Source organism: Scyliorhinus canicula, chromosome 9 (assembly GCF_902713615.1).
Source record: "Scyliorhinus canicula chromosome 9, sScyCan1.1, whole genome shotgun sequence".
In the NCBI taxonomy this organism is placed as follows: domain Eukaryota; kingdom Metazoa; phylum Chordata; class Chondrichthyes; order Carcharhiniformes; family Scyliorhinidae; genus Scyliorhinus; species Scyliorhinus canicula.
This window is the reverse complement of record NC_052154.1, coordinates 5,231,873-5,253,337: the sequence shown is the minus strand read 5'-3', so window position 1 is coordinate 5,253,337 and position 21,465 is coordinate 5,231,873. Positions and strand designations below refer to the sequence as shown.

General features: G+C 49.7%; 1 protein-coding gene across 1 annotated transcript; it reads left to right on the top strand.

The window, feature by feature from the left end:
• The first annotated feature begins 816 nt into the window (after positions 1–816).
• LOC119971084 lies at positions 817–20,801 on the top strand. The gene is made up of 2 exons (XM_038806234.1): positions 817–1,286; positions 16,781–20,801. The coding sequence occupies exons 1-2, from the start codon at positions 870–872 to the stop codon at positions 18,269–18,271; spliced, it is 1,908 nt and encodes a 635-aa protein (XP_038662162.1). The 5' UTR covers positions 817–869; the 3' UTR covers positions 18,272–20,801.
• The last annotated feature ends 664 nt before the right edge of the window (positions 20,802–21,465 follow it).

Sequence of the window (21,465 nt, the reverse complement as noted above, 5' to 3'; positions counted from 1 at the left end):
GAGTGAGAGAGAGTGTGTAAGGGAGAGATAGAGAGTGGATAGAGAGGGAGAGAGTGAGAGACAGACAAAGAGAGAGTGTGAGGGAGACAGAGTGAGAGAGACAGTGAGTGAGAGACAGAGAGTGAGGGGGACAGAGTGAGTGAGTGTGTAAGGGAGAGATAGAGAGTGGATAGAGAGGGAGAGTGAGGAAGAGAGTGAGACAGACAAAGAGAGAGAGAGTGTGAGGGAGAGAGAGTGATGGAGACAGTGAGTGAGCGACAGAGAGTGAGGGGGACAAAGTGAGTGAGAGTGTGTGAGGGAGAGACAGAGAGAGAGAGTGTGAGGGAGAGAGTGAGGGGGGACAGAGTGAGTGAGGGGGGACAGAGTGAGTGGAGAGAGAGAGAGTGTGAGGGAGAGAGAGAGTGTGAGGGAGAGACAGAGTGTGAGGGAGAGACAGTGTGGGGAGAAAGAGAGAAGCAGTACATTCTCTGGCCTCCGGAGCCGTTTTCCTGGCGCAGGGCCCGGAGTGAAGCAGAGGCGGAGCGGCAGCAGTTTCACTTTCACTTTGCCCGAGACCGACTCCCTCCCCAGTCACACCGCGGCCCCGGCCCGGGATACAGTGTATCGGCCCCGGGATACAGCGGCCCCGGCCCCGGCCCGGGATACAGTGTAGCGGCCCCGGCTCCGGATACAGTGTATCGGCCCCGGGATACAGTGTAGCGGCCCCGGCCCGGGATACAGTGTATCGGCCCCGGGATACAGCGGCCCCGGCCCCGGCCCGGGATACAGTGTAGCGGCCCCGGGATAACAGTGTAGCGGCGCCGGGATACAGTGTAGCGGCCCCGGCCCGGGATACAGTGTATCGGCCCAGGCCCCGCGGGACCGGCTGAATGGACTCCCCGTGTCCCCGGGACTCGCCCCCGCCTCGGGCGGCCACGGGCAGCCGGCGGAAGGAGGAGGTTTACCGGAGCTTCCTGGCTTTCCACCTGCAGCACTCGGGCTCCGGGAGCCTGGCCCCCGGCTCCGGGCAGCAGCTCCGCCCGGGGAAGGACTGGCTGGATTCCCAGGCCGCCCCGGGCCGCCGCTTCCACACCCTGGACTTCTACCGCCTGGCCCGGGACTACCTGGGGGGACAGCCCGGGGCTCAGGCCGGGGACCGGGCCGCGGGACAGCCCGGGGCTCAGGCCGGGGACCGGGCCGCGGGACAGCGGCTCCTCCGCAGCCTCAGCAAAGCCTTCGAGGTTCTGGAGCTGATTTCCCTCAACCTGTACCTGTGGCCCTGGCGGAAAGAGATCAAATCCATCAAGGTGGGTGTGCGGGGGAAAGGGTGGGGTGGGGATGTGGTGGGTAGGAGGGGTGGGGTGGGTGAGGTGGGTAGGAGGGGTGGGGGGGGGTGGGTAGTGGGGGTGTGGTGTGGGTAGGAGGGGTGGGGGTGTGGTGGGGTCGGAGGGGTGGGGGTGTGGTGGGTAGGAGGGGTGGGGTTGTGGTGGGTAGGAGGGTGGGTGGAGAGTTGAGGAGGTGTGGTGGGGTTGTTGGTAGGAGGGGTGGGGGTTGTTGGTAGGAGGGGGAGGGGTGGTGGTGGTGGTGGGTAGGAGGTGTGGGGGGGGGTGGTGGGTGGAGGGTGTGGTGGGGGGGGTGGTGGGTAGGAGGGGTGGGGGGGTGGTGGGTAGGAGGGGTGGGGGGGTGGTGGGTAGTGGGGGTGTGGTGGGTAGGAGGGGTGGGGGTGTGGTGGTAGGAGGGTGGGGGTGTGGTGGGTAGGAGGGGTGTGGTGGGTAGGGGGTGGGGGTGTGGTGGGTAGGGGGTGGGGGTGTGGTGGGTGGGGGTGGTGAATGGGGGGGGTGGGGGTGGTTGGTAGGGGGGGTGTGGTAGGGGTGGGGAGTATGGTGAGTAGGGTGTGGGGGTGTGATGGTGGGGGTGGATATGGTGTGGTGGTAGGGGGTGGGGACGGTGTGGTGGTAGGGGGTGGTGGCCGGGGGTGTTGGGGTGCGTTCTGGGGGTGGGGTGTTGGGGTGCCTGTAGGATTTGGGGGAGGGGGTGTTGGGGTGAGGTGCTTGGGGTGTTTGGGTTGGTTGCGTTCTGGGGGGGTGGGGCATTGGGTGCCTGTAGGATGTGTGGGTGGTTGGCTGTGATCTCTGAAGGGGCTGGGGATTCCCCATGTAACTGGATGATGTTAATTCAGGGTAATAATTTTTAAAAAATTTTTATCAGGTTATTGCAAGTTTTTATAATAATAACAATCAGAGCGACATAAACATGGTACAATAAACATTTCCACCCCATCACAATTTTCAGACACTCCAACCATAAAACAACAGTCCGTCATCATCACCCACCCCACCCCCCCCCCCCCCCCCCCCCCCCCCCCCCCCCCCTTGGAATTCTGCTTCTGCTGACATTTTTTTTTCCCCGAGAAAGTTGACGAACGGCTGCCACCTCCGGGTGAACCCTAACATTGACCCTCTTACGGCAAAGTTTATTTTCTCGAGACTGAGAAACCCAGCCATGCCACTAACCCAGGTCTCTACACTCGGGGGCTTCGAGTCCCTCCACATTAATAAAATCCGTCTCCGGGCTACTAGGGAGGCAAAGGCCAAGACGTCGGCCTCTTTCGCCCCCTGAACTCCCGGATCTTCCGACACTCCAAAGATGGCCACCTGCGGACTCGGCACCTCCTGTGTTTTGAGTACCGTAGACATTGCCTTAGTGAAACCCTGCCAAAACCCTCTAAGCTTCGGGCATGCCCAAAACATGTGGACATGATTTGCTGAGCTTCCTGCGCACCTCGCACACCTATCCTCTACCCCGAAAAACTTGCTCATCCTGGCCACCGTCATGTGTGCCTGGTGGACTACCTTGAATTGTATCAGGCTAAGCTTGGCACATGATGAGGATGTATTAACCCTGCTTCGGGCCTCCGCCCACAGACCCGCCGCTATCTCTCCTAGCCCGTCCTCCCATTTGCCCTTAAGCTCCTCCACATCCAAAAGTTCCTGGTAAATATCTGATGCCTTCCCCTCACCCACCCAGGTACTGGTGACCAGGGTAATCATTTTTTAACTAGGAGAGGGAGGGACCTACTTGGTATTTGGTCATTTCAAATATGAGAATGACCTCCTGCTTTGGCTCCCCACAAACAATACAATTTTTCAACAAATTCAAAATATAACTCAATATCCTCCATTGTGCTGTGTTACTCCTAATGCGTAAAAGTTTCCAAATGTTATAATTTACAAATAGTGCCCCGTCCACAGGGGAGTTTCTTTGTTATTGCCCCAGTTTCTACCCCCTCCTCCCCTGAAGGTTTTGGCATGCAATCACCCTGAGTAATCTCCAGCCCCAATGCTTATTCCTTTACAGCCTCTGGCTGAAGATTCTGCACATTAATGTCTGGATAGCACTCGGTGATCCTGTCTTGTGGGTTGCCTGGAATTTCAACCTGGAGTATTTACCTTATTCAGTCTCCAGATGTGATCATCGTTTTTTTTACTGCCCATTATACAGCACTTTTAATGTAACTGATAACGTTCCAGGCTGTTTCGCAACATGGGAAAGCAAAAAGTAACGGTCAGTTAAGAGTCTGTCGTGTTGCACGGAAGCACAGGCTGAATTAGGACTGCAGGATTCTAGCTCTAATGTACCTGGGTTTCTATGACAATCCACATGTGCAAAAAATATATATTTGGAAACTATGTCAGTAAAGTTGCCATGAAGTTTTTGTTTACTTATTTGTTCATGGTTGTGGGCGTCGCTGGTTAGGCCAGCATTTATTGCCCATCCCTAGTTGCCCTAGAGATGGTGATGGTGAGGTGCCTTCTTGGACCGCTGCGGTCCATGTGGTGTCGGTACACCCACCATGCTGTTAGGGAGGAAGTTCCAGGATTTTGATCCAGCGACAGTGAAGGAACGGCGATGTGTTTCCAAGTCAGGGTGGTGAGTGACTTGGGGGGAGGAGGGGAACTACAGGTGCTGGGGTTCTGCATCTTCTGCCCTGGTCCTTCTGGATGGGGGACGTTGTGGGTTTGGAAATTGCTGTTGACAGAACCTTGGTGAGTTGCTGCAGTGCATCTTGTGGATGGTGCACATTGCTCCCTTTGTGTCAGTGGTGCAGGAAGTGAATGTTTAAGGTGCTAGATAGGGTGCTAATCAAGAGGGCTGCTTTGTTCTGGATGGTATCAAGATTTCTAAAATGTTGTTGGAGCTGCATTCTTCCAGGCAAGTGGAGAGTATCTCATCATGTGCCTTGTGGACAGTCCTTGGGGAGATGGGAGGTGCTGCAGAATTCCCAGTTCCCTGACCTGCACTTGTAGCTATCGTTAGCCCAGTTCAGGCACCCCAGAATGTTGCTAGTGGGGGAATCAGTGATGGGAATGGAATTGAATGTCCAAGGGCGATGGCTGAATTCTCTCTTGTGGGAGATGGTCATTACCAGACAAGAATTGTGTGGCACGAATTCTGCATTATCAGCCCAAGCCTGGATGTTGTCCGGGTCTTGCTGCATGTGGGTATGGACTGGTTCAGTATCTGAGGAGTCACGAATGGTGCTGTATGATGAAGGGAAGGTCATTGATGAAGCCATTTTTTAACAAAAACTTTCAAATGTCCTCCGGGCAGAACACTCTTGTCTTAGATGTGACTCGAGTCCCACACCAATGTGTTAACTCTTAACTGCCGAGTAAACCACTCCGTTTGATCAAAAACCTTCTAAAATCTGCAGTGGTTACCTGGAATAGACAACGGAGAAACAGGTCATCTGGCCTGCACTAGACTCTTGTTGTAAATACTCCACACAACTCTTCTCCCAATCCATCTACTCCATCTTCAGCTGATCTTTCCATTCCTTTTCCTCCCAAGCACTCAACTAGTTTCCATTTGTGAATGTCTCTGTTATTCATCGCAACAGCTCCCTGTACCAGCGATAATTGACTGGGCACTGGGCTGTCAGGCTGCACTGTGGACGGGGCACTGGGCTGTCAGGCTGCACTGTGAACGGGACGCTGGGTTGTCAGGCTGCGCTGTGAACGGGGCGCTGGGTTATCAGGCTGCACTGTGGATGGGGCACTGGGCTGCCAGGCTGCACTGTGGATGGGGCGCTGGGTTGCCAGGCTGCACTGTGGACGGGGCGCTGGGTTTGCAAGGCTGCACTGTGAACGGCTGTGTTGCCAGGCTGCACTGTGAACGGGGCACTGGGCTGCCAGGCTGCACTGTGGACGGGGCACTGGGCTGCCAGGCTGCACTGTGGATGGGGCGCTGGGTTGCCAGGCTGCACTGTGAACGGGGCACTGGGCTGCCAGGCTGCACTGTGGACGGGGCGCTGGGCTGCCAGGCTGCACTGTGGATGGGGCGCTGGGTTGCCAGGCTGCACTGTGGACGGGGCGCTGGGTTGCCAGGCTGCACTGTGGACGGGGCGCTGGGCTGGCAGGCTGCACTGTGGACGGGGCGCTGGGTTGCCAGGCTGCACTGTGGACGGGGCACTGGGCTGGCAGGCTGCACTGTGGACGGGGCGCTGGGTTGCCAGGCTGCACTGTGGACGGGGCACTGGGCTGCCAGGCTGCGCTGTGGACGGGGCGCTGGGTTGCCAGGCTGCACTGTGGACGGGGTGCTGGGCTGTCAGGCTACACTGTGGACGGGGTGCTGAGCTGGCAGGCTGCACTGTGGACGGGGCGCTGGGCTGTGCTGTGGACGGGGCGCTGGGCTGTGCTGTGGACGGGGCCCTGGGCGGGGCGCTGGGCTGTGCTGTGGACGGGGCGCTGGGCTGTGCTGTGGACGGGGCGCTGGGCTGTGCTGTGGACAGGGCGCTGGGCTGTGGACGGGGCACTGGGTTGCCAGGCTGCACTGTGGACGGGGCACTGGGCTGGCAGGTTGCACTGTGGACGGGGCACTGGGCTGGCAGGCTGCACTGTGGACGGGGCGCTGGGCTGTGCTGTGGATGGGGCGCTGGGCTGTGGACGGGGCGCTGGGCTGCCCGGCTGTGCTGTGGACCGGCCGCTGGGCTGCCAGGCTGCGTGGGGGACTGGGTTGGCAAGCTGCTGACTGTTATAATTCAGGTGGCTAACACCCTGTACTTGAAGGCTGAATCAGCTGAGACTGGACCCTGCCGCCTCACTGACAGCTAAGTCAGCAGAGGCACATTAAATATCAATGGAGAGGGAATCATAGGGGTTAACGTTTCAGCTGAATGACCTTTCACTGTGACCCAGCTCTGATGGAAGGTCATCACCCTGAAACATGAACGCTGTTTCTCTCTCCACACAGCTGCTGGGTGACTGCCAGCATTTTCCAGCTTTTATTTCAGGTTGATTTCCGTCATCATCTGCAGTGTTTTGCTTATTTTTCTTAATCGTGTTGTTTATCTCTTTAATGTTGTCTGTTTTGGTTTTCCACACACGCACTTTCCATGGGGATCACTGAACATCAATCTCTCTCTCCCTTTCTCGCCCTTTCACTCTCTCTCCCCCCCCCCCCCCCCCTTTCTAGCCCTCTCTCTTTCTCTCTCTCTATCTCTCTCTCTCTTTCTCTCTTATCTCTCTCTTTCTCTCTCTCTTCCCCCTCTTTCTCTCTCTCTCTCTCTCTCTCTCTCCCTTTCTAGCCCTTTCTCTCTTTCTTCTCTCTTTCTCTCTCTCTCTCTCCTCTTTTGCTTTCTTCTCTCTCTCTCTCTTCCTCTCTCTCTCTCTTCTCTTCTCTCTCTCTCTCTTCTTTCTCTCTCTTCTCTCTTCTCTTTCTTTCTCTCTCTTTCTTTCTTTCTCTCTCTTTCTTTCTCTCTTGCTTCTTTCTTTCTCTCTCCTTTTCTCTCTCCCTCTCTCTTTCTTTCTTTCTCTCTTTCTTTCTCTTTTGCTTCTTTATTTCTCTCTCCCTTTATTCCTCTCCCTTTATTCCTCTCCCTTTATTCCTCTCCCTTTATTCCTCTCCCTTTATTCCTCTCCCTTTATTCCTCTCCCTTTATTCCTCTCCCTTTATTCCTCTCTACATCGAGATGGCTGGTGAAAATAGAAACAAATGTGCATGTTTCTTTTTATTCATTTTTCCGGGCTGTGACGGGGCCAGCATTTATTGCCCATTCCTAATTGCCCTTGAGAAGGTGGTGGTGAGCTGTCTTCTTGATCCGCTGCAGTCCGTGTGGTGTAGGTACATCAGCGGTGCTGTTCCAGAATTTTGCATTGCAGGGCTCACCATCACCATGAGGGCAGTCAAGATGAACCTTGCCAGTGACACTCTCATCCCAGGAACAAATAAAAAGACACAAACAGGAATGATCTGGATTTTGTGGTAAGATTAGTGAGCCTATCAGCTCACCATTATTCGGACATCAACGTGTGCAGTTCAAGTCCACGCTAATGTTCTCCTCCTCAAACCTTGCTACATCAGTATCTCACCAAAGTTAGATTCATGGACAGCGGTGAATTTGAGGTACTTCCCTATTGGATGATCGGTAAACCTGCGAGAGAAGATTCAGGTTATCCCTTCCAGAGAAAGGTCATTTTTAATAGCATGGTAATGTTAATTACTGCCCAATCACCTCTCCAGCACTGAAAGTTATCTATTTACAAGTGTGGACTCTCAGCGCCATGTATTCATTATTGATTAGAATTTTCAAAAAAAGTTGTTTTTCATCTCTCTGTCTCTTAATCATATCTTTCTTTCCCTCTCTTGTTTTGTATTCTTTACATTATCACAATCCCAGACGAGTCCCCAACAGTGGGTAGGAATCCCAATATGTTAATTTTGTAAGATTGTGAGGAAAGGCTACCTCGCTCCAGGGGTGATGACATAAATAAGTAGGCTTATGGTGAACAAACTTTTATTACTAACACAGCATTAAAATCTTTAACATCACACCAGAAAGTAGCTTGCAATTACCCCTTAAACAATACTACTGAATACAGTACCCTTAACTGCTATCTTTATTCCCACTCAAACAAGAAATACCATCTCAGCTCTCAATCCACTTTAATTACAAGAAGCTCATGGAAATATCTGCTGTACAGAGTTGTTCTGTGAGAAAGAGAGATCTTATGCCACTGCTTTAAAGACGAGATCTGATACCTGTCAGAACCAAGCAGAAACTCTGGCTGTATTTCTCCAGTGGTCGCTTCTGCTCCCCTTCTAATCGGACAAGTCTGAAATTACTTTGAAAGACTGCTATTATCTTCAACTGAACTGCATGGAGCAAACTGCTTGACTTCTGTTCACAGCCTAATCTAGAACTCCACTGACCTGTTTTGCGCAGAATCCCTGCTAATTTAGCTCCACCCATTAACGACGTCAACTTACCAAATGGGCAAAGGATTACCTCGTTCACCTGGGGACGGAAGGTGGCCAGAGTGAGGAAGGTGCTGCTACAGAGGGGAAGGCAGGCAGGGGGTTTGGGTCTCCCAAACCTGATGCACTACTACTGGGCGGCGAATGTGGAGAAGGTGCGGAACTGGGTCAGGGGGGGTTGATTCCCAGTGGGTCAGAATGGAGGAGAGTTTGTGCAGGGGGTCGGGGCTGAAGGCACTAGCAACAGCCCCGCTCCCGATAGCTCCGGGGAAATACTCGGAGTCCGGTAATAATAGCTTTATTGGAAATCTGGAGGCAGTTTCGCCAACACTTCGGGTTGGGGCAGGCTCGAGGGAAATGCCGATTCGGGAGAACCACTATTTGAACCAGGGAGGTGGGACGGAAGCTTTCGGAAATGGGAGAAGGGGATTAAGACTCTAAAAGATTTGTTTCCTCGGGATCGATTTGCAGGATTGAGGGAGCTGGAAGTGAAGTATGGGCTGGAGCAGGGGGAAATGTTTAGATTTCTGCAGGTTTGGGACTTTGCCAGGAAGGCGATACAGAGCTTCCCGGAGGAACCGGCCTCCACGTTGTTGGAGGAGGTGCTGGCGGCAAGTGGACTGGAGAAGGGGACAGTGTCAGCGGTATACGGAGCTATGTTGGAAAAGGATAAGGCACCACTGGAGGGGATCAAAGCGAACTGGGAGGAAGAATTGGGAGAGGTTATAGAGGAGGGGGTCCGGAGAGTGAATGCCTCCACCTCATGTGTGAGGTTGGGGCTGATACAGCTGAAGGTGGTGTACAGGGCACACCTCACGAGGGCGAGGATGAGCCGATTCTTTGAAGGGGTAGAAGATGTGTGTGAATGTTGTGTGGGTGGGGGGGGGGGGGGGGGGCGCCACTAATCACGTTCATATGTTTTGGTCCTGTCCAAAGCTTGGGGAGTACTGGAAGGAGGTGTTTAGGGTAATTTCCAAGGTGGTGCATGTGAAACTGGGCCCGGGTGCCCGGGAGGCCATATTCGGGGTGTCGGAAACGGGTGCGGAGGCACATATCATAGCCTTCGCCTCGTTGATCGCCCGAAGGCGGATCCTGCTGGGATGGAGGGCAACCTCTCCACCCTATGCCTGAGGGGTGGCGAGGGGACCTGCTGAAATACTTGACCCTTGAGAAGGTTAAGTTCGAACTGAGGGGAAGCTCGGAGGGGTTCTACAAGTCATGGACACTTTATTATGCACTTTCAAGAACTGGATAACATCGAACATTAGTTGGGGGGGGGGGGGGGGCTATGTATGTTAAAGATGGCTATGGGTAATCCCTGATTCCTTTTTTGTCATTTGTTTATGTTAACATGCGGGCTGATTGTCTGGGGCATGGTGGGAGGATGGGATCGTTGTTACTGTTATGAGGTTTGAGATATTTGTTGTTGGTTATTGTTTGTTGTTGGTGGGTGTAAATTCGGGAGGAAAATTGTGAAAAAGGAGGAGAATAAAAATATTTCACACAAAAGTAAATTTAGTGACAGTAACCTAAAAAAAAACTTACCAAGTGGGCAGAGTTTGTTTGCAACTGACTGCAGACTTCAAGCCATTATGATGATGAATGGTTAATCTTTCTATCGCTGTTGATTGATTCAACAGAGCATCAGAGAGGACTCACCCACTGTCCTTCAGAATGGCGCCATGGGATCACTGGCGGCAGGGCAGCACAGTAGCTGTAGGACTGGGAGATGTTACAGAAATAGGGAGGAGGCGGGACAATGAAGAGATATGAAAACAAGGATGAGAATTTAGAAATTGATGCATTCCTGAACCAGGTCCCAATGTAGGTCAGCAAGCACGTGAAGGGATAAGTGAACAGAATTCAAGTTAATATACGGGTTGGAGTCTTCACGGGAGACCCTGGATGGTTGAGGAGGTAATATATTGTGGAACCAACCAGGGAAGAGGCTATTTTAGATTGTTGCGATCCCAGCTCGGTAGATTGCAATTTTTAGTTTCTGTTTACGGACATGGATGAATAGAGTTACAGGACTGCCAATTAAATTTTCACAAAAGATTAAAACATTTATTAAGCAAGTAAAGAGGAACTATTATGCACCTCTCCCTCAGAAGTTGCAATTTGTTATTCAGTAAGTGGTTCATGGGCACTTGGAAAACGGCAGATGATTAGGCAGAGTCAGCACAGCTTTATGAAGGGCAGCACGGTAGTCTTGTGGATAGCACAATGGCCTCACAGCTCCAGGGTCCCAGGTTCGATTCCGGCTTGGGTCACTGTCTGTGCGGAGTCTGCACATCCTCCCCGTGTGTGCGTGGGTTTCCTCCGGGTGCTCCGGTTTCCTCCCACAGTCCAAAGATGTGCAGGTTAGGTGGATTGGCCATGATAAATTGCCCTTAGTGTCCAAAAATTGCCCTTAGTGTTGGGTGGGGTTACTGGGTTATTGGGATAGGGGGAGGTCTTGACCTTGGGTAGGGTGCTCTTTCCAAGAGCCGGTGCAGACTCAATGGGCCGAATAGCCTCCTTCTGCACTGTAAATTCTATGATATGATGAAAGGGAAATCATGTTTGACAAATATACCTGAGTTTTGGAGGATGTAACTAGCAGGTTAAAGAAAGGGGAACTAATCAATGTTGTATGTTAGGTTGTTCAAAAGGCATTTGATAAGGTGCCGCATAAAATGTTTGTTGCACAAGATAAAGGCTTGTGGATAACATGTTAGCACGGACAGAGGATTGGTTAACTCTCAGAAAACAGAGCAGAATTGAACAGGTCATTTTTTGAGCTGGCAGGCTCTGGCTGGTGAATGTGAGACAAGGATCAATGCTGGGGCCTCCCGTTATTTACAATCTGTTATCAACTTTGATAAAGGCACAGAGCTAATGTATCCAGTTTTGCAAATGGTACAAAGCTGGGTGCGAAAAGTAAGCTGTGAGATAAGAAAAATAATAATAGCTTATTGTCACAAGTAAGCTCAATCAAGTGACTGTGAAATGCCCCCAGATGGATGCAAAGTACCTGCAAATGGATATGGATTGGTTACTTGAGTGGAAAATAAGATAGCAGTTGTGATATAATGTGGGGGAAATGTAAGATTTGCTAGGAAGAATATAGAAAAACTGTATTTTTTAAAATATTGGGAAACGTGATCAGAGCGATTTGGGTGTCTTTGTACAAAAAACAGTCGAAGTTAACATGCAAGTACAGTACACAATTAGAGAGGCGAATTGCGTGTTGGCCTTTATTGAAAGGGGGTGGATTACAAGAATCAGGAAGTCTTGATGAATTTACAGGGCTTTGAGACCACACACCACGTACAGTTTTCATCTCTATTCCAAAGAAAGGTCATATTTGCTTTGGAGGGGTTTCAACAAAGGTTCGTTAGATTGATTTCTGGGATAAAAAGGTTTTCCTACAGGAAAAGCATTTTGAAGAATGCAATGTGATCTCACTGAAACTTTTAAGAATCTCGGGGTATTGACAGAGGGTAAACTGAGAGATTGGCTTCCCTGAGGGGCAGCCATTGTGGACCAAGATGAGGGGAAATCTCTTCACTGAATCACACAGTGCAGAAGAAGCCCTTCTGCCCATCGAGACTGCACTGATGCATGTAAAACACCTGACCTGCCCACCTAATCCCATTTGCCAGCACTTGGCCCATAGCCCTGAATGTTATGACGTGCCAAGTTCACATCCAGGTACTTTTTGAAGGATGTGAGGCCACCTAACTCTACAACCCTCCCAGGTTGTGCGTTCCAGACCGTCACCTCCCTCTGGGTAAAAACCTTTTCCTCAAATCCCCCCTAAACCTCCCGTCCTTCACCTTGAACCTGTGTCCCCACGTAACTGACCCTTCAACTAAGGGGACCAGCTGCTCCCCATCCACCCTGTCTATGCCCCCTCATGAACATAGACTCATATAATTTACAGTGCAGAAAGAGGCCATTCAGCCCATGGAGTCTGCACCAGCCCTTGGAAAGAGCTCTCTACTTAAACCCACACCTCCACCGTATACCCGTAACCCACCTAAACATTTTGGACACTAAGAGCAATTTAGCATGGACAATCCACCTCACCTGCACGTCTTTGGACTGTGGGAGAAAACCGGAGCACCCAGGCAGCACAGTGGTGCAGTGGGTTAGCCCTGCTGCCTCATGCCATCGAAGTCCCGGGTTCGATCCCGGCTCTGGGTCACTGTCCGTGTGGAGTTTGCACATTCTCCCCGTGTTTGCGTGGATTTCACCCCCAGAACCCAAAGATGTGCAGAGTAGGTGGATTGGCCACGCTAAGATTGCCCCTTAATTGGAAAAATGAATTGGATATTCTCTCTTTTTTTAAAAAAGAGAAAACCGGAGTACCCGGAGGAAACCCACGCAGACACGGGGAGAATGTGCAAGCTCCACACAGACAGTGACCCAAGCCGAGAATCGAACCTGGGACAATGGGGCTGCGAAGCAACAGTGCTAACCACTGTGCTACCGTGCCGTCCCTTGTACACCTCGATCAGGCCGCCCCTCAGTCTTCTCTGCTCCAGCGAAAACAACCCAAGCCTATCCAAGCTTTTCTTCGGAACCTGAATGTCCCATCCCAGGCAACATCCTGGTGAATCTCCTCTGCGCCCCCTCCAGTGCAATCACATCTTTCCTATAATGTGGTGACCAGAATTGCACACGGTACTCCAGCTGTGGCCTCACCAAAGGTCTATGCAGCTCCATCATGACCTCCCTGCTTTTGTAATCTATGCCTCGATTGATAAAAGCGAGGGTCCCATTTGCCTTTCTTGCCACCCTATTAACCTGCCCTTCTGCCTTCAAAATCTATGGACAAACACTCCCAAGATCTCTTTGTTCCCAGTGTCTTGCCATTCATTGAATACTTCCTTGTCACATTGCTCCTTCCAAAGTGTATCACCTCACGCTTTCCAGGGTTAAATTCCATCTGCTATTTTTCTGCCTATTTGACCATCCCGTCGATATCTTCCTGTAACCCAAGACACTCAACCGCACTGTTAATGAACCGCCCAGTCTTTGTGTCATCCGCAAACTTTCTGATCCTACCCCCCACATAGTCATCTGTGTTTTTTATATAAATGACAAACAGTAGGGGCCTCAGCACAGATCCCTGTGGTACGCCACTGGACACTGGCTTCTTCACTGGGGACTGTGAATCTTTGGAATTCTCTAACCTGAGAGAGCTGTGGGTGTTCGGCCGCTGAGTAAATTCAAGGCGTCGACTGATTTCTGGACTTCAAGGGGACTTGAGTGACAAACAAAGAATAAAGAAAATTACAGCACAGGAACAGGCCCTTCGGCCCTCCCAGCCTGCGCCGATCCAGATCCTTTATCTAAACCTGTCTCCTATTTTCCAAGGTCTACTTCCCTCTGTTCCCACCCGTTCATACACCTGTCCAGATGCATCTTAAATGATGCTATATTGCCCGCCTCTACCACCTCCGCTGGTAAAGCGTTCCAGGCACCCACCACCCTCTGCGTAAAAAACTTTCCACGCACATCTCCCTTAAACTTTCCCCCTCTTACCTTGAAATCGTGACCCCCTTGTAACTGACACCCCCACTCTTGGGAAAAGCTTGTTGCTATCCACCCTGCCCATACCTCTCATAATTTTGTAGACCTCAATCAGGTTCCCCCCTCAACCTCCGTCTTTCCAACGAAAACAATCCTGATCTACTCAACCTTTCTTCATAGCTAGCACCCTCCATACCAGGCAACATCCTGGTGAACCTCCTCTGCACCCTCTCCAAAGCATCCACATCCTTCTGGTAATGTGGCGACCAGAACTGCACGTAGTATTCCAAATGTGGCCAAACCAAAGTCCTATACAACTGTAACATGACCTGCCAACTCTTGTACTCAATACCCCTTCCAATGAAGGCAAGCATGCTGTACGCCTTCTTGACCACTCTATCCACCTGCGTTGCCACCTTCAGGGTACAATGGACCTGAACTCCCAGATCTCTTTTCATCAATTTTCTCCAAGACCCTTCCATTGACCATATAGTCCGCTCTTGAATTTGATCTTCCAAAATGCATCACCTCGCATTTGCCTGGATTGACCTCCATCTGCCATTTCTCTGCCCAACTCTCCAATCTATCTATATTTTGCTGTATTCTCTGACAGTCCTCCTCGCTATCTGCAACTCCACCAATCTTAGTATCATCTTCAAACTTGGTAATCAGACCACCTATACCTTCCTCCAGGTCATTTATGTAGATCACAAACAACAGTGGTCCGAGCACGGATCCCTGTGGAACACCACTAGTTACCCTTCTTCATTTTGAGACACTCCCTTCCACCACTACTCTCTGTCTCCTGTTGCCCAGCCAGTTCTTTATCCATCTAGCTAGTACACCCTGAACCCTATACGATTTCACTTTTTCCATCAACCTGCCATGGGAAACCTTATCAAACGCCTTACTAAAGTCCATGTATATGACATCTACAGCCTTTCCCTCATCAATTAACTTTGTCACTTCCTCAAAAAATTCTATTAGGTTTGTAAGACATGACCTTCCCTGCACAAAACCATGCCACCTATCACTGATAAGTCTATTTTCTTCCAGATGTGAATAGATCCTATCCTTCAGTATCTTCTCCAACAGTTTGCCTACCACTGACGTCAAGCTCACAGGTCTATAATTCCCTGGATTATCCCTCTACCCTTCTTAAACAAAGGGACAACATTAGCAATTCTCCAGTCCTCCGGGACCTCACCCGTGCTCAAGGATGCTGCAAAGATATCTGTTAAAGCCCCAGCTATTTCGACCCTCGCTTCCCTCAGTAACCTGGGATAGATCCCATCCGGTCCTGGGGACTTGTCCACCTTAATGTCTTTTAGAATACCCAAAACTTCCCCCTTCCATATGACAACTTGACCTAGAGTATTTAAACATCCATCCCTAGCCTCAACATCCGTCTTGTCCCTCTCCTTTGTGAATACAGATGCAAAGTACTCATTAAGAATCTCACCCATTTCCTCTGAGTCCACGCATAAATTCCCTCTTTTGTCTTTGAGTGGGCCAATCCTTTCTCTAGTTACCCTCTTGCTCCTTACATAGGAATAAAAGGCTTTGGGATTTTCCTTAACCCTGTTAGCCAAAGATATTTCATGACCCCTTTTAGCCCTCTTTATTGCCCGTTTGAGATTCGTCCTATTTTCCCGATATTCCTCCAAAGCTTCATCAGTTTTGAGTTGCCTCAATCCTATGTATGCTTCCTTTTTCATCTTAGCTAGTCTCACAATTTCACCCGTCATCCATGGTTCCCTAATCTTGCCATTTCTATCTTTCATTTTCACAGGAACATGTCTGTCCTGCACTCTAATCAACCTTTCCTTAAAAGACTCCCACATTTCAAATGTGGATTTACCCTTAAACAGCTGCTCCCCGGGACGGCACCTGGCACAGTGGTTAGCATTGCTGCCTATGGTGCTGAGGACCCGAGTTCAAATCCCGGCACTGTCTGTGCGGACTTTACACACTCTCCCCGTGTCTGCGTGGGTTTCACCCCCACAACCCAAAGATGTGCAGGATAGGTGGATTGGCAATGCTAAATTGCCCCTTAATTGGAAAAAAAAAATTGGGTATTCTAAAATTTAAAAAAAACAGCTGCTCCCAATCCACATTCCCGAGCTCCTGCCGAATTTTGTTATACAGTACTCTGCCTTTCCCCAATTTAGTATTCTTCCTTTCGGACCACTCTTGTCCTTGTCCATGAGTATTCTAAAACTTACGGAATTGTGATTGCTATTCCCAAAGTAACCACCGACTGAGACATCAACCACCTGGCCGGGATCATTCCCCAATACCAGGTCCAGTATGGCCCCTTCCCGAGTTGGACTATTTACATACTGCTGTAAAAAACTCTCCTGGATGCTCCTTACAAATTCTGCTCCATCTACGCCTCCAACACTACATGAGTCCCTTCAATGTTGGGGAAGTTAAAATCTCCCACCACAACCACTCTATTGCTCCTACATTTTTCTATAATCTGTCTGCATATTTGTACCTCTACTTCATGCTCGCTTTTGGGAGGCCTGTAGTAAAGTCCCAACAATGTTACTGCACCCTTCCTATTTCTCAGCTCCACCCATATTGCCTCAGTGCTCGAATCCTCCATCGTGCCCTCCTTAATCACAGCTGTGATATCATCTCTGACGAGTAATGCAACTCGTCCCCCCCTTCTACCGCCCTCTCTATCCCTCCTGAAGCATCTATACCCTGGGATATTCAGTTGCCAGTCCTGCCCTTCCCTCAACCAAGTCTCAGTAATACCAATAGCATCATATTCCCAGGTACTGATCCAAGCCCTTGATATCAAGGGTTTGGCGTGTGAAAGTGGAATTTTGGTTAAAAGGTCAGCTATGAGCAGGCAGAAGAGACAGAATAGTCTCCTGCATTGATCTCCTATATTCTTAGGTTAAAACTGAGGGGAAGAGGAGGCTGTCAGGGGGAGGAAGAGAAGATGCTGGAGATGAAACTGTGATTTGTTTTCTTGGCAAAAAAACTAACGCAATCGTATTTCTTTCAGACTTTCACAGGAGCCTTTGTCTACTTCATCCAGCCCGTGTTTCCTCCTGATGTGCTGCAAGACATCTTGGAAAAGATGGGATACACTCGGAAAGGAACCAGCGACTATGTGATGTCAAAGAGGGTCAACAAAGAGGAAATTGGCCAACTTGGGTTTGAGTTTTTCTTGGCCAGGGCAGAATGTGAACTGATGCAGGAAACCTTGGACCAAGTAATGCATGGTGACTGTCAGGATGTTCTGCAGCTAAGGTCTAATATGTCTTTTAACCAGGCGGACTGCATCAAATACTTGAAGGGCAGAGAAATGGGATCCAGAGGACTAGGTGAAGAAATGGCTCTGGGAAGCGAGGGGGCATCGAAATTGGGCCTGTGTTCTGAGGGACATCCTGCCAAATCTGAGTTTTCCAGTATGCCATTGCCACTCACTGATGACAGCCGTGGCAGTATCCCAAATGATCCATTTTCCACCTCCGTAACGATACCATCAGAAAGCCTTGACCTGTACGAAGAATACACTGATATCACCTTCAGAGCCAAGAAGTTGGAGTCGTGTGATTATCCAATTCAGCTGGACGAATCGTTAATGCAAGATGCTCGAACAGAATCTCTGGTCAAACTGTCCCCGGGTCAAACTGGACCTGTCTCCTTAAGCCCCTTCCCCATGAATTCATCAGAAGATAAGAATGTGAACAATAAAGACAGGGCATCTTTCGATACCGTAGACCCAAAATGCACACTGAAACACAGTGTGTTAGATGCTGCCAGCCCAATATATCCAGAGGACAGGAAGTCTAGCAAAAGCTCTCATAAATTAGAGAGCACTTCGTCTGTTAAGTATGGGAGCTTCCTGAATGGGAATGCCAACAGCCAGAAAAGGCATCATGTGGAAATTGAATTGAAGAAGATGGATAAGGAGAAACTGCCCTATCCAATAGCCGAGACTGCTGGGCCATCTACCTTCCATCAAGCAAACCATTTCCGTACCCAAGCGTCTCAGAGTGGGGAGTTCACACATCCTGAACCAACAGCAGTGAAACCTCAAGGACAGACCCAGATACTCCGTCAGGTTACAGCTTGTCAAACTCCCAACATTCCTGGGTGCTGTGTGTGCACCCCAACAGAGCTTCTCAGGGTGAACCCGCTGTTGGACGATGCCGAGCACATGGGCAACGCCCCACAGGATATCGAGGAGCAGATTGTCCGAGAGCCCCCCCAGTCTTTCTACATCCCGCCCCGCAGCCTGGAGGGTAGGTCACCCTCAGCCAAGTCTTGTGATATCTGCATGTCTCCGATCTGTCCTAACTGCAGCTCCAAGCTCTCCGCAGGCCAGTGCCAGGTCACATCCAGGGATTGCCTTGAAACCCAGGAACTCGAGGAAGGAGGCACCGGCCCGTATCTCTACGTGACCAAGCTACCTGAAAATGTTGGCCTTGGCCTTGATGGTGACAAGTCTGTCAGATGCAATCATTGCAAGGAAGAGGAAGACATTTAAATCCTGCTCTTCAATGGCGGCGCCTTTGTGCTTGAGGCAACACTGAGCCAAGCTGACTGGTCAAGTCTCAAGGTGTGCTGAGTAAGCTAACCATAACCTGCTTAATCGCCAAGATGCTACCATTGGGAGGGGAAAGCTGGCCCGGATTCCTCCTCCTGTTCCCTAACAAAATGAAGGGTCTTTGGAAAGTGCCTGATTGTGGTTAGCAATTGAGCCACCCAGAGGCAAATTGTGTTCTCTTTGATCTTTCACAAGAGGAATGGTCACTTGATTGACGTTCTTAGGGGATCTGCAACCCCCAGCATCTTCAGGAGAGATGGGAGATAATAATGACCACAAACTGATCCAAATATGAAAGCCGATTACTGTTGAATACTTCAGTGAGTGGACACTTTTATTTCCATTGCTGTAAAAGAGGTTCTTTGCTCCACTGATAACCCCTCAATATGTGCTAAGGAGACAACTTTGCTTTGATTGAGAAACCCAGAGCAAAATCAGCGGCCGTGTTAAAGAGAGGGGGGCGAGTTCAATGGTGCCTTTGAGTGAGGAACCATAAACCTTTTCTTTTTAACGTGGTTCCTGGGATGTGGGCGTTTCTGGTACGGTCAACGTTTATACCCCATGCTTGGATCTTCCTGCTTCGGCAGTAGCAACGGAATTTAACTCCACTGCCCCCTGAAGTGGCTGAGCAACGCAATAAGATTCATCTGTGTTGATGTGGGACTGGAATCCCCATCAGCCCCAACTGGATATAAACAACAGTTTTCCCTCCCAAAGGACAGGACCAAACCTGTTAGGATTGTACAACAAACGAACACCTTGTGCCCACCTTTGCTGGAAACAGCTTTTTATTTCTAGACATTTGTTGAAAAATGGAATCAAAACTTTTTTTTTCCTGAATGGGGATTTAAGCGTACATCCTTTAGACGACAAGCCAGTAACCAAACCGCTTGACCAATGGAGATGGGTAATGGATCACTCATAGTAACAAACTTATTTTCCTCAATTAGATTAGCGCTCCTGTTTTGTAAATGTATCTGGATTCATATCTATCACAAAGGAAAATGGTTGCGGTTATTGAAGGTTAATCATCTCAGTCTCAGGACGTTACGGCAGGACTAGCCGTGTCTCCGGCCTGACTATCTTCAGCTACTTCATCAATGATGCCCCCCCTCCATTAGTTACCAGAGACCAAAGATTGTATGAATACAGTGGCTACGAGAGCAGTTCAGAGTTTGGGAATTCTGCGGTGAGTAACTCTCCTCCTGACTCCCCAAAGCCTGTCCACCGTCGGCAAGGTTCAAGTCAGGACTGCGATGGGATACTCTCTACTTGCCTGGACGAGTGCAGCTCGAACCACGCCCCAAGAAGCTCGACGCCATCCAGGACAAAGAAGCGTGGCACCCCAGTCACCATCTTCAACATCCACACCCTCCACCACTGACGCACAGTGGCAACGGTGTGGCACCTGTAAGATGCACCACAGAACTTAGATAGGCTGCAGCGGTTCAAGAAGGCAGCTCACCACCACTTCTCGAGGAAAATTACGATTGACGTTAAATTGTTGAATGTGTCAATGATGCCCACATCCCAAGAAAGAGTTAAAAAAAGAACATTACATACAAATTAGGAGCGGAGGGAGGCTACTCCATTATTCAGTGATAACATGGTTGATCTGATTGTAACCTCGCCTTCACATTCCTGCCTACACCCGATAGCCATTAAACCTCTTGCTTGTCAAGTAATCTACCTACTTCTGCCTTAAAAATATTGAAAGACTTTGTTTCCAGCGCCTTTTGAGAGAGTTTCAGAGACTCGATTCTCGTCATCTCTGGTCTAAATGGGTGACCCTTTATGTTTAACAGTGACCCCTAGTTCTCGATACTCTCACAAGTGGAAGCATCCTCTCCACATCCACTCTCAGGATCTTGTATGTTTCAATCAAGTTGCCTCTTACTCTTCTAAACTCCAGTGGATGCAAGCCTAACCTGTTCAGCTGGTCCTGGTAAGACACCCGCCCATTCCTGGTATTAGTCTGGTACATCTCCAAACTGCTTCCAATGGATTTACATCCTTCCTTAAATAAGGAGACTACTGCACACAATACACCAGATGTGGCCTGTACAACTGAAGCAAAACTTCCCTACTTTTTATTCCATTCCCCTCACAAATTATAACATTTTATTAGCGTTCCTAATCACTTGCTGCATCTGTAGATCAGCCTCTTGTGAATTATGCACTAGGACACTCCGATCCCTCTGCTTCTCAAAGCTCTGCAATCTCTCACCATTTCGATGATGCGCTTCTTTTGTATTTTTCCTGTCACAATGGACCATTTCCCACATTGGGAAAAACAATAATTGGGTACTTTAAATTTAAAGTGCAATTGACTTGACCTGGCGGCGTCCAATCAGTGATGTCACTCAGTCTGACCATTGAAAGATGCCATGCAGCACAGTGTCTGTGGTGGATCTTTGGTAGAGCGATCAGCTAGTCCCACTGCCTTGCTATTTTCCCGTAACTCTGTAAAATCTCTTGAAAGTTTGCACATTCTCCCCGTGTCTGCGTGGGTTTCGCCCCCACAACCCAAAAATGTGCAGAGTAGGTGGATTGGCCATGCTAAATTTCCCCTTAATAGAAAAAATAATTGGGTAATCTAAATTTATTTAAAAAAAAAAAAAAATCTCTTGAAATATTTATCCAACTCCGTTTGGAAAGTTACTATTGAACCTGCTTCCATCGCCCTTTTAAGAAGCACATTCTAGATCATCCCAACTCCTCTTAATTTCCTCATATCCCATCTGGTTCTCTGACCTTCAATCTGTCTGACCTGGTGACTGAACCTTCCGCCAATGGAAACTCTTCCACCTTATTTACTGTTCATGACTTCAAAATTTCTATCAAGTCTACTCTTGGCCTTCTTTGCTCCAAAGGGAATAATCCCAGATCTTTCCGTGTCTATGCAATTGAGGTTCGTCATCGTCTGCACTCTGTCAATAATATGTAAAAAGAAGTGAAGTTGTTCTGGGCCATGGTATATAATTTGAGACACGGCATGCTGAGGAGGAACAGAAGATTCTGGAGTTGAGATTCCCACATCCCTCTCCCACAGGGCTTCTCCTCCTTGGCCTTGTCCCCTCCGACTGCACTCCTGACCACAGTTTGCCTTCTTTCACCTAGTCTAACTCCAGTTG

Excerpts from the sequence above, each read along its gene's own strand:
- LOC119971084 (XM_038806234.1), top strand. The coding sequence starts at position 870 with ATGGACTCCCCGTGTCCCCGGGACTCGCCCCCGCCTCGGGCGGCCACG. Across the intron at positions 1,287-16,780 it reads AAGAGATCAAATCCATCAAG|ACTTTCACAGGAGCCTTTGT; the intron begins GTGGGTGTGCGG and ends TATTTCTTTCAG.